Source organism: Mobula birostris, chromosome 7 (assembly GCF_030028105.1).
Source record: "Mobula birostris isolate sMobBir1 chromosome 7, sMobBir1.hap1, whole genome shotgun sequence".
Classification (NCBI taxonomy): Eukaryota; Metazoa; Chordata; class Chondrichthyes; order Myliobatiformes; family Myliobatidae; genus Mobula; species Mobula birostris.
In genome coordinates, this window is record NC_092376.1 from 87002791 (window position 1) to 87016409 (window position 13619).

General features: G+C 39.5%; 1 protein-coding gene across 2 annotated transcripts in view; it reads left to right on the forward strand.

Annotated features, from left to right (window-relative positions):
- Positions 1-9056, forward strand: part of LOC140200331 (ephrin-B2-like) — a 50550-nt gene extending 41494 nt beyond the window's left edge. The window contains exons 3-5 of one of the 2 annotated variants that reach the window (XM_072263513.1): positions 903-995; positions 2287-2385; positions 7376-9056. In XM_072263513.1, coding sequence (XP_072119614.1) covers positions 903-995; positions 2287-2385; positions 7376-7788 — 605 coding nt within the window. In that variant the 3' untranslated portion in view covers positions 7789-9056. The remainder of the gene's footprint in view (positions 1-902; positions 996-2286; positions 2386-7375) is intronic. The other variant, XM_072263514.1, reaches the window with a different exon arrangement.
- The last annotated feature ends 4563 nt before the right edge of the window (positions 9057-13619 follow it).

Here is a 13619-nt window from a genome sequence, read left to right on the forward strand (position 1 = left end):
AAAATTCCTGTTAAACTATCATATGTTGGGAAATTAGACGTGAAAATCTGTTAGCATGTCTAATGCTTAAACACTAGCCCTTTTTAGAAGCAATGCAAATGCTGAGAGAAACCTTATTTCATTATTTCTAATGTGTTCTGCAGTGTTTTATATTAATTATTCAGGTTTTGTAGTATTTGTTCCACCTTCCCCAGCTGCCGTTTTCAAAGGATGTTAAACTAATGGTCTGATCCTGTCTAGATAGATTCCCAGGCCTCGCGTATATTGGTTTATTAGCTTATTTTAGTGGTCAGCCCATTGAGCAGATTACGTTACAATTTTTCAAAAAAAGCTGTCTTGGTACCTGGAAGTTTGTTTTCTGAAACATACCTGAAAGCTCACGGTGTTGGGAAGCAGCTTCACCTCCTGAACTATTGTAAGTGTACACCTGTAACGAAATGACCTGATGGAGTGAGAATGATAACATCTTTATTAGCCATTCCAGTGCTCTTAAGTTTGTTGTTCCATGTTTGGGTACTGTTTCAGCAGAGATGTCCTTGCTGTTGTCATCTAATGGGTCATAAAAACACTTTCAACATTGACAAATCTGATTTGCTCACATGCAATTGATTTTCCCATCTAAAAGTGATATGTCTCCACAATTCTCCTCATCTGTTGATGTGGTGCCATATTACAGACCTACTGTTAAGCGTCTTTTAAAAGATTGGATTTCAATCGCTGATAAATTACCATGTTACTTTAAGCCATTGAGGGAAGGGAAGTGAGCTTATTAGATAAAGTGTTCCAGTGTTCTGATTTGTTGGTGTATCTACGTTGATGCTTAGTGATCTAATTGAAATAATAGGCATTTTTGCCAATGCATTGAATTCTAAGGATTTAACGGTTTGTTTCCTTTTTTCCAGCAACATCAAATGGTACTTTGGAAGGACTGGAAAACCGGGAGGGAGGAGTGTGTCAAACCAAAGCCATGAAGCTTATAATGAAAGTTGGACAAGGTAAGAGTCAGCAGGATTGTTTGGGAGATGTGCGCAATTGTCTTTTTTTCCTCACTTCATTATCAAGTCTTCGTAGTCATAGTGACAATTAAAGATACAGTCTCATCAACGCAGTAAAAATCTGCTGGTTCTCTGCAAGTGTCAGAATTGAAGAGAATATATTTAATTGTTTTCTGTAATGTTTTTGCAGTTCCTGGGTCATCATCTGTTACGTTAAATGATTACAAGTAGTCTAAAAGCTTGTCATAAATTTTAATTGAATAGTTGTGAAATAAATTACATTACAGCAATTTGTTTGTATTTTCCTTAAGGTCGGTCAACCAAGGGATAAGCATGAATACTTTTTAATCTGGGAAAAGAATTTTCCATTTTCTGTTATGATTGAAGAAAATTCAATTAGCATTTCTAAATAATTATACATGCTGAAATGTTTATCTTTGTTTTAGTCAATAATGAGAAATTTATTTTGTATAAAACTGCTCATTTGAATGTAAAGGTTGTCAATGAGAAAGAAAGTTTCGGTAGTTTACCTCGTATCACATGTTGATGATAAATGGATTCTAAATTGGTTTCATTTAACACAATTTTAATTTTGAAATACCGTCTATGTTGTCATGAGTAATCCCCCCCATATCTTTAGAATTTGCAAAACAAAAACTTGCTATATTCATATTTTATGTCGCCTCTCCAAATAGAGTCTACTTAGCATTCTGACAGCATGCTTTAAGCTGGAAAAACTTTGCCTGCTGTTGGTAAACATCCCAATGGCTGTTATAGATCGCTTAGTGGTCAGCCTAGTGTTTGCAGTTTCTTTAAGCTGAGCTAAAGCCCGTGAAAGGGCAGGTTTAGATGGCAATCATTACCATTCTGGTGAGAGTACAGGTATAAACATCAGCTAAACCAAGCGGGCCAGGGCCTCTGTAAAAGTGGAAGTTTTAAATTGCTTGTTTTTCCCGACCAAATGTCTGCATTGAAATGAAATACACTTCACCTCATACTCTGAGAGGACTGAATATATACTGACCAAAACATTATTTGACTGGTTCATTTTGTTAAATCCAAATCCCTAGAATAAAGCGTTTATAGTGACCAATCTTGCTAATTAGTGACATGTACATTTTTAAGCCAATAAAGCCATACAAACAGACTTCATTGTGGTCGTGGTGCTGGTGTCCCCAGTGGCTCAGTGTGTTGCTCTTCAGTGTTGAGGGATCTTCCACTTTGTCTGACTGATGAAGGTATCTCAACGCAACGGCATCTAACTGAAACAAACTTTTTAAAAACTTTTTAGATGCAAATTCTATGGAACGAAATGAAAAAGCAACCAGTGTTCCTGGAAATGGACGAGATGGCACCACAAGCAAGCCCACTCAAAAGACTGAAAATGAAGGTAATAGAAGCTGAGTATAATGAAGATACCTCATCTTTGAGCTGGAGTTGTGGAACTTCATTCATTTGTCTGAAAGGCCCACTTTATGGGCAAGTAAAACACCAAGGTCATTGACACGAGTAAGCAAATGACAATTCTGAGAGGAACTCGACTTCTTTTTGAGACATAAAGTGTCTTTATGTGAGCCACACTCACTTGTTACTTAATTTGGCTCAGCTTTGCATGACAGTGAAGTGCTGATCATGTCGACATCTTAGAGCACAGGAGGAGGCAATTCAGGCCCTCAGTGTTGTGCTGGATCTTTGAATGAACAGCCAGATTATCCCTGCTTTCTATTTCATTTCTATTTAGGCCCACAAAGTTTCTATTTCAAAAGTACAGACAAATCCATTCTGAAAGTCACTGATCATTCTGCTTCCACTGAAATCCATTTCAGATCTTAACAAGTTATATATTTTTTAAAAATCTGCTTCTATCTTATTCTTTTGGCTCTCATTTTAAATCTGTTCTCTGGTCACTAAACCGCATTGCCAGTGGAAATAATTTCTCCATTTGGCTCTGCTAAATCCAGCCATTATTTGATCACCCCATTCAATATCCATTCAGTCTTCTCAGTTCCCAGAGGGGAACACCAGCTTCGTTAGTCTCGTAACATAACTGAAATCCCTCAGGAATAAAACTTTTAAATCTTTTATATCACCTAAACTGTCTTGATATCCTTTTAAATTAAAGCACCAAAATTCAATTCAATGCTCCAGCTGTGAGTTATAAAGGGTTAGCATAACTTCCTTACTTTTATATTCTATGCCTCTGTTGATGAATCTAAGATTCTTGCATGTTTGCTAATCAACTTTTTCAACTTCAGAGATTTATGTGTGAACCTTGGGTCTGTTCTGCACCCTTCCTAAAAGTGTAACGTCTCCTTTATGTTGCTCTTTCTTGGCCTCACTTCAAAAATGCAATCTATAATACTTGCATTAAATAATTTTGCACATTTCATCAGTTTGTTTCAAGTACTAATGAAGTCTGCTAGCTTCTTTAACCATTCACTACGTTTCCAAGTTCTGTGTCTTCTGGAAAACTTTAACATTCATAACTACCTTTTTTTTGACAATTGTTAACTAATTCTTTGGAAAGCGACCGGAATTCTCCACTTCCATAAGATATGCACAGAGTTCCTGTCGTAAACTGCAGCCGGTTGATGCAAGCACAGCAGATAGAACTCGCATTGAGTAGTTGTAGTCTTATTTTGCATTTGGATCAGAGTAAATGCTGTAGATATTTCTCCCTATTACCTAAATCTTGTCAAGCTCTGCTCTAATCCTTTTGGACTTTCTTGCTATCTTTCCACTTGGTGAAAAATGAATTTCAATGTGGAGTTGTGATTTGGCCAGCTGAAAATTAGGGAATCTAATATTCTGAATTGCTTCCAAAGGGAGTCTGAGTGGTGAGCAATTTCAGATGTTTGACAGATAATGAGAGCTTGTATGCACTGTTCTTTCAAGAAAGCAATGCTTTTAATTTCTTCCTGTGCTGCTTCCTCATTGTGTCAGGCTAGCATTTAGCTGCAGTTTACAAGAATTACATTAATGTTAATGTGAGTGATTCCATGATCTTTATATGAGTGTTCTGCTTTGCCTCCTATTCAGAGGATGAGAACTGCTAAGTAAAATTTCTTCACTGAAAGGGAGGGCTGAAATTAGTATGTTTTTCCAGGCAGTGAATCTGCACGTTGATCTGTTTATTATTTCAAAGATTTAAATTTATCTTGTAGAACCACGAGTGAGCTTTACATCTACTCATGAGGAGATAAATGAGGAACAATTTTAAATTAAGTAACACTCTGTTTCTGTGAAGGGTAATGGTCCAAAGAGATCAGTGTACATTTAATATCTACACTATAGATTGATTTTTGTTACAGATATGAAATTGTCAAATACGTGTGAGCTTCCATGTGTAATTTTATCCCTGTAGGGCTGTAGAACTCCATTCCCCATGGGCATCTCAGAAAAGTACATTGCTTTGTGTGGATCGTGCCTTGTTCCAACAAAGCAATAGTCAATCGATGCTGCTCCCTTTGTACTTAGTACCTCTGTGAGGTGACTCCTGATATATCCACAAGAATTGATACAAACAGTAGCTTAATTCATCTATTTTTGATCACAAATCTGATTTTTATTATGCTTACAATACATCATGGTAAATAAACAATGTCCATCTTCTGGATTCCAGTTTTATTATATTTTTTATCTTGCACAATATGTTTCAAGGTATAGTCCACTACCTTTTCTCTCTGTTCCTGTTAAGGCCTTAGTGGTCTTAGCTATGCAGAAACTATGAAAAGCCTGGAGTTAACCCAAACTTCAAACTTTTGGAGAATCAAATTGCAAACTTCTATTTCAATGCTTGTGAAGAAATAATGTCAGCCCTGGTTCTAATTTTGTTTTGCCCTTGGTTCTTCATTCTCTTATGAGAAGAAATGGTTTCTATTTGCTTGCATATTGAATGATTGTAACACCTTGACTGGGACACCATCTGCTTTCTATACCCAAGAAAGTGCTGCCAGACTCCTTCGCTCTCTGTTTTGTTTTTCAAGCTTTAGTTGTTTAAGAACTGATTCATGATTTAAATTGTCTTCTCCTGTTCTCTATTTAGTCAGAAATTCCAACAATGTTAGTTGACACCATCTGTAGAAACGGGTCACGTAGATTCACGTTGCAACTCTCCACAAGGAGCATTTCTCAATATCCACAAAGCCGGTGGGGAAGTTGAAGCAGGTCACTGGCAGGTAGTCATAACCCATTTAATGGTGCATAATGCCAGGATTTCTGAAGGCCCTCAAGTGGAAGTACTTATTTGTAGAACTCTCTGCCAAAACATCAGGAAACATCCAGATTCAGCTACTCATTGTGGCGATAGTTCCAGATTCGTGTTTTTCTGGAGATGAAACATCATTTTTGCTCACAACATTTTGATTTCCAAATGAGAACCTATCATGCACTTTATTGAAATAATGAATCAGGTAGAAGTTGTAAACTAGATAAAATCCAATGTTTTCTGCTTAAGAGAAGTTGGTGGGCACAGGTCCTTTGTGAATAAATTGGCTTTCTAATGGAATGACCAATACCAAGTGCCATCAGCTAGAGGCAGACAGAATGACTGGGGACAATCGTCCTAAGGCTTTTCATTTTCTTATTCTCACCAGTGCTGCCCCAGGCAAGTCTACATCTGTTTCAACTGAAGCTGTCGGTTTCAGTTTTGCTTGTGACTGACAGAGATTTATTGATTTTAAAAAACGGTCTGGGGAAAGCATATGAGCATATATTGTTTAAATGTTCATTGCTGACCCCTGTACTTGCATTTGGATAGTCAATAGATAATCTCGTTTGTCATTTAGAAATGTATCTAGGGTTGAAAGCAATCAAACACGAATTTAATATTTTGTTATTTAAATCTAATGTATTTATTTGCAATCAAATTTCAAATTAAATTTATTATCAAAGTACATATGTCATCATTTACAACCCTGAGATTTGTTTTCTTTTGGACATTCCTTGTAAATCCAAGAAACACAATAGAATCAATGAAAGACCGCCCCCAACAAGACAGTGTGCAAAAGACAACAAACTGTGCAAGCACAAAAGAAAAAATTAAAAAAATCGAACCTGAGATGAAGTGTCCTTGAAAGTGAGTCCATAGGTTGTGGGAACAGTTCAGTGATGGGGTGAGGGAAATTAACCTTTCTGGTCAAAAGCCTGATGGTTGAGAGGTAATCACTGTTCCTGAACTTGGTGGTGCGAGTCTGAGGCTCCTATATCACCTTCCTGATGGTAGCAGAGAAAAGAGAGCATGGCCTGGGTGGTGGGGTTTGTGAGATTTGATGCTGTTTTCCTACTACGTCGTTTTGTGCAGGTGTGGTCACTGGTGGGAAGGGCTTTACCCATGACAGACTGGGTTACTTTTTGTAAAATTACTTTTGTAAGATTTTTCATTCACAGCCATTGGTTTTTTCAATACCAGACCATGATGCAACCAATCAATGCACTCTACACTACCACCTGTAAAATTTTGTCAAAGTTTTAAATGTCATACTGAATCTTTGCAAACTTCTAAGGAAGTAGAGGGACTGCCATGCTTTCTTTGTAGTAGCACTTTTGTGTTGGACTCAGGCAGATCCCTTGAGATGATAACACTGAGGAATATAACATTGCTGTCCCTCTCCACCTCGGATTCCCCGATGAGGACTGGCTCATGGAACCTCCGTTTTCCTCCGGAATCAATAATCAGCTCCTTGATCTTGCTGACATTGAGAGAAAGGTTGTTATGGCACCACTCAGCCAGATCTTCAATCTGTCACTTATCTGCTGGTTCATCACCACCTTTGATTCGGCAAAAGGTAGTGTCATCAACAAACTTAAACATGGCATTGGAGCTGTGCTTAGCCTCACAGTCATAGGTGTTTAACCAGTGGAGCAAGGGGCTAAGTACACAGCCTTGTGCTGAGGGAGATGGACTGGGCTGGGTCCATTTACTTCCACATCAATGTGTTTTTGGCAGTATCACTCAAAGGGTTTCTGCAAGCAAGCAATGGCAGAGTACGGAATGCACTTCACAAACAGCAATTGATGCTCAGTTGGTGGTCAATTTTAAATTTTGAGATTGGTAGAGCTTTTGAATCAAGTTGTAAAGAAATGGGAAAATGGACAAAAGGCATATGGTCAAAGATCCCCAATGATATTAAATGTGGAATAGCTCAGTCGGGCATTCAGGCCTACTTCTGAACCACATCCCTTTTCTGGCAAATCTGCACCAAGTAGAGGATGTAAAATGAATTCTCAACTGCAATCTCATGAAGGCACTAACTAGATTTTCTTTTGATGCAAACAAGGTTTTATTTACAATGTTGGGAATGAAATGATACTGCTCTGTAAAATGGTTTGAAAAAGCTTTGGTCGTGAGCACATTATTCACCCAGTTCTTCTCTTTCCAGGTGGGACACACTCACAGAGTAGTGACAGTAAGTCTTCCACTACACCCAGGGATTCGGGTAAGAGCAAGTTCCTCAACTCCGATGTGGCCTTATTTGCTGGCATTGGATCGGGCTGTGTGATCTTCATCATCATCATCATTATGTTGGTGGTTCTGCTGCTGAAATACAAGAGACGTCACAGAAAGCACTCTCCGCAGCATACTACTACTCTCTCTCTCAGCACGCTGGCCACCCCCAAGCGGGCCGCTAATAATAATGGCTCTGAACCCAGTGACATTATCATTCCATTAAGGACTGCAGACAGTGCATTTTGTCCACATTATGAAAAAGTCAGTGGAGACTATGGACATCCTGTGTATATAGTCCAGGAGATGCCACCACAGAGCCCGGCAAATATATACTACAAAGTCTGAGATCAGAGGACAAAAGGTAGTTTGGGATTCTGAAGAATACTCTTGGCCTGTTGCAACCTGGGTCTTCTGCTGAAATTAGTGGTGACTCTTACTCTTTGCACCAGGATTGACTTTAAATATGTAGGAGAATTAAAAGGGGAAAATGGAAGCTTTGCAGGATATTCAGCTGAAGAGAGAGTTGGTTAGTGTCTATGGTTTGTGTAGGAATCTGCTTAAAGTTAAATACCAGGAGCAGCAAGTTGGAGGAGAGTTGAGTCAGGGACTCAATCGAACTGTTCCACCTTCTACTTTCACCATTAATTTATGGACCACGTGTTACAAACATACCAGGAAGCAAAATGCAAATGGATGTTTGAACTATCTATCACTGTATTTATAACCAATAAGGTTTTACGCTTTGGATATTCAGCAATAGAAAATAGTCAGTCTGTACTTTCCCTAGACTGTTAACTTTTATATTAACCGGATTTCATAAATCCACTTCTGTCCTTGTTCTTGTGTTCTTGAGTTTTACTCCCTCCTATTGTTTCCCTGTTACAGTATTACTTATTAACCTGAAGGCCGTTTTGCCTTCGAACACAATCACTAGAACTTCAGGAGCTTTGTGGAAATTGCCACAACGTTAACCTTTATTAACCATCCCAATCACCAGGTGATAGTAGACGCACGGCAGCTACATTCTAATCAGTTACACATAGATGTGGGGACATATTACAAATAAGCAGGAGACCGCAAGTTTACCTGTGACATTTAACTGCATTTGCAGTTGTATGCTGCTGTCTTTTGAATCTGAGAAGGAAGTGTAGAGATAGAGATTATTAGGGAGCACTTTGGTACTAAAAGTTCCAAGATGTAGACTGGTAGACACGGTGACAAGCACAGTGCTGTAGGGCTGCACTTTAAATGAACTTAAATAATTATTTTGAGCAAAATTGACAGAGAGAGTGAAATGCCTCTTTTTTTCTTAAGGAAAAGGGCCAACATCAACGAATAAAGGCATCGGTGGGGATAGCTCAGGATGCTCTTCAGAACAGTGCAACAATGGTGTGGACACACTAAGGGAATGTACTGCCTTCCAATTTGAATGCTTTATATGAATAGACTGTAGAGCAGTCTCTATTACATGGTACAGCTTCTCGTACTGTAGCTTGGACAACCTTTAGGGGATATCCTTGAAATACTCGTTAGGTGCACACACACACACATATATACACACACACACACACACACACACACACACACACACACACACACACACACAAAAATACTCTACATAAAATGGACAATGGAATAGAAGGGACCAAGTGATAAAATGCCAGACATGGTCATTGGGTTATTATGGGTCAATATTTGTGGTCAGAATTGCTCTGCAAGTATACATTGTGGACAGGAGAGGGCCATTGGAACATTAGACTAACTGGATGATTGGAACGAGCCAAAAAATGTTTGGACATTTGCCTCTGGGAATGAAATCTAGTTTCCATAAATAAATGACTAAAATAAGAGTCCTCATAAGAAAACAAAAGCTAAAAAAAACTGCTTCATGCTAGCAAAAAAAATGGAAGGTTTTTTTTTATCCTTGATCAAGTAATGTACACACAAGCCTAATATTTTAGAAAATACCTTTCAAACAATAGTGCCCTGGCATTGTCAGAGTCTGTTTGAAAATCATCTTCAGCCTTGGGGTGAGTGCAGCATAGTGTGATATTAATCACCACCCTGTGATATCTGGCAGCATAAATTCAAAGATCACACAGTAATAGCTGCACGAAAGGCTGGTCTCAGGAATCCCAAAAGGGAACCTGCAAAATGGTTGCCTAACCTAATCCTTGAACCTAAAAATTATGTTAGCAACAAAAGTGAAGCACTTTTGCATATACTTAGACTGTTGCCATGGTGATGAAGTACATTACATGTGCATCCGTTTCTCTACCATTTCCATGCAAAGTGTTATTTTTGTGGGCCTTTGGGACGAGCAACATTTTAGCAGAGACATTTCTTGGTTGTACACGATTGTGTTTGTTCTTTAAGAATTATTTTATGGATTATCTGCATATGGCTGTGTTGTCATTTTAAAGCAGACTGTGTAAATGGCAGGTGAAGTTCAACATTGAAATTAAAACTGGTATGGCATTGACGGGATTCCTGGTTTACAGAATGTGCAGTGGTTGTGTCCAATGTAGAGTAAGGCACTTTAAACATTGCTTATGGTTTGTCTTACTCATCCCTCCCAAAACTAATGTCACTGTAACTGCCTTGCAGACACAATCACCCTCTTACCTGCTTGAGTTGCACTGCGCAGTTAGCTGATGTAAGTTGTGAAGCTGTAAATGCGTGGGATATTTTCATGTGTCACGATTTGGGCAGGGCAGGGCAGGAGAAGAGAGTTAAAATAGCCTTATTCACCTTTTTAGTAACAGAAGTTCACAATAGAGCATGAATCTGATTTTTTTTTCCCTCAAGTAAAATGTTTTGTGTAAATAGAAGATTTTTTTAAAAACAAATTCTAAGGAGGAAGTTTTGTATAAAATCTGAATTTTTTGCAACGTATTTTTAGCTACAGCTTGTTTTCAAGGCAGGTCATTCCCCTTTGCACTGTTTGAAAATGGAGAAGAAAGGAAATTGGTAAATTTATCAAATTGACCGCAGCATTTTTGTGCCATGAATATTTATTTAAATGTTCCTTTGTCCAGTTTGTACACACAGTATTAAGCTTGCTTTATAAATATTGACTGTTGCCTTTTCATACGTTCCCCACTTTTTGTAATCTCTTCTTTCCATCATCCTTTTTGGAAGTGTTTAATTTTCACCTACACTCCCCTGCTGTCGAAGGAAAAACAAACAAAATTAAAATCACATTCCACTAGTCTGTTACAAACTGAAATTGTTTTTAAATAAAAGATTTTTTTCCTATGGAAAACTGGCTGGGATTCTGTTTTTTTTCTTCCTTTCTTGTGCTTCCTGAAATCTGCCTAAAAACAAAATAACTTGTTTGAATAAAATGTAAAAAAAATCAATAACGTGAAGTTCTTGTTTTCAGTGCCCCTTTGGTTAGGTCATGCAGTGTTCCTACCTCCTGACTACTGGTACTTTAGGAAAGTACTTGTAATAGTCAGGTGAGGAGAAGGTTGGCTTGGCTGCAGTGCTTTATCACCCCAAGTTCGACAGTCCTGCTGGCACCCACTGGTAAAACCTCTGCATCAAGAAATCACACCTAAATAGCATGTAAGTGGGGGTGGAGGGGAAGATACATTTGATGTAGTCAAATCTGAAAACAAAGATAGGGATTGATCCAAATGAGAAGAGATCAAAGCTTTAAGGAGGCGAGCAGAAACATAAAAAGAATGTAGATTCAAAATAAATGCAAAACCGATCAGGAAATTGTGAGAGGGGTAGGTTTCTGAACAGAAGAATGTTGTGGGATAAAGCAGTAACCTGTGAGAGCAAGTTTAGTAATCAGGGTAGCCTGAGGGAAAGGAGTACTCTGTTAAACTGCATTTATTTCCGTGCTCGAGCTTTGGCAGGTAAAGCAGATGAACTCGGAGTGGGGATTGGGTCTGAGGACTGGGATGTTATAGGCATAACAGAGAAACATGGCTGAGAGGAGGCCAGGTCTGGCAGCTCAGTGTTCCAGGATTCAGATACTACAGGCATGATGGGGGTTTAGGTGAATGAGGAAGAGGAGCAGCGTAAAGGAAGGTGTAACAGCAGTGCTGAGTAATGATACTCTTGGGGATTGTCCAGTGAGATCATATGGGTAGGACTTGGAAACAAGAAAGGCCAGGGTCACTCTAGTGGGGCTGTATTATAGTACCCCCATAGTCAGGAGAAACTGGAAGAGCAGATGTGCAGGTTGCTCATAGTTGTATGAATAATAGGTTTTATTAGTGGAGGACTTTAATTTCCCCAGTATTAACTCTGCTGATATTGACTGGATGGGGTGGAATTTGTGAAATGTTTCCTGAGTCCTACTAAAGGAGGGTCCTACTTGGGAGAGTGCAATACTGGACCTCCAAAGTGGGGCTGGTAAATGAAATGGGGGTCAGGGGTCACTTTGGCTCTAATGACCATAATTCTATTATTTTTGAGACAGTGAAGGAAAAGAATAGGATTTGTTCACAGCTATGGTCCTAAACTGGAGCAAGGCTAATTTGGGAGGGGGAGGGGGGTGGTGAGGGGCATTAGACAGGATATATTAGAGGTCAATTGGTTGAGCCTGCTTGAAAGGAAAGGAATGAATGAATGGCATGTAGGAGTGTTTAAGAGTGTGACAGTGAGTGCCCAGAAGCAGCGTGTTCCTGTTAAGGTGAAGAGAAAACCTGGCAGGTTAGTGAATCTTGGCTGGTGAGAGGTAGTGAGGCTCTGGTCAAGGAAAAGAAAGAAGCTTGCATTGGGTTTAGGAGGCTGGGGATGAGTGAATCCCTTAAGACTAAGAACATTAAAATACTCTTAAGAGGGAAAACAGGAGAGCAAAGAAAGGTTATGGGAAAGAACTGGCAGGTAAGGAAAGTCCAAAGAGACTCTATAGCCACATTAAGAGTAAAAGGTTGTCTAAGGGGAGAGTAGGCCCACTGGGAGATCAGCAGGGCTGCTTTTTTCTCGAGCCACAGGAGATGGGTGGGATTTTTAACAAACATTCCTGTTCTGTGTTTACTGAGGAGAAAGTCATGGTTGCTCAAAAGATAAGGGAAACAGGTATTTTGGAGGGTGTTCATTTTACCGGGGAGGAGGTGTATACTGAGCTGGATAACTCCCCAGGACCTGACCGAGTGTATCCACAGACTCTGTGGAGGCTAAGGAAATTGTGGGAAGCCTCACGGAGATACGTGCTCCATTGTTAGCCACTGGTGAAGTTCCCCATGATGCAAGGTGGATAGCGCTCTGTAATTTTAAAAGGGTTGCATAGACAAGCCAGGGAGCTACAGGCTGGTCAACCTAACATTAGTTGTGGGAGGGACAGAATCTATCAGTACTTGGATGATTAGGAGGCATCACCATGGCTTTATGTGTGGGAATTGGTACTTAACAAATGTTTTAGTTTTTGAAGAAGTAATCAAAAAAGTAGATGCTGGTAGGGCAGTGTACGTTGTCTGGACTTGAGCAAGGATCCGCGTGGTATTCCGGTCTAGGAGCTTAGTCCCTTGTTGGTACTAGGGTCTAAGTTGCTTTGGGTGTGAATGCATAAGGCTTCATCAGTCAGTTTGCAGATGACACAAAATTAGGTGCCATTATTGATAGTGAAGAAGGCTATTGTTGATTGCAAGGGGTTCTTGAAAGTGAAGTGAGAAGTGGCAAATCGATTCCAATACAGAGAAGTGTGAGGTGAAGCCTTTTGGAAAGTCAAACCAGCACAGGACTTGTACTGTGAACAATCAGGCAGCTGAAAGTGTAATAGAACAGGGGGACCTCAGAGTACAGGTGCATAGGTCATTGAAAGCCGCATCACAGGTAGACAGGGTGGTGAAAAAGGCATTTAGCATGCTGGCCTTCGTCAGTCAGGATGCTGAGTATAGGAGTAGCAACATTATGTTGTGGTTGTAAAAGTTGTTGGTGAATCTGGATTTGGAGTATTGTGCGCAGATTTAGTCACCTTGTTATGGGAAAGATAGTGTTAAATTGGAAAGAAGACGAACAATTTACTGGGAAGTTGCGTGGAATTGAGAGTGGAGTTATAGGGAGAGGTTGATCAGGCTAGGCCTTTATTCCATGGAATGTAGGAAAATGTTTAAAATTATGAGTGATAGAAGAGGTCTTTTCCTTAGGGTAGGGGAGTCCAAAACTACAGGATGAAGATGAGGAGCTGGGGGGAGGGGAGCAACATTTTCCACGCA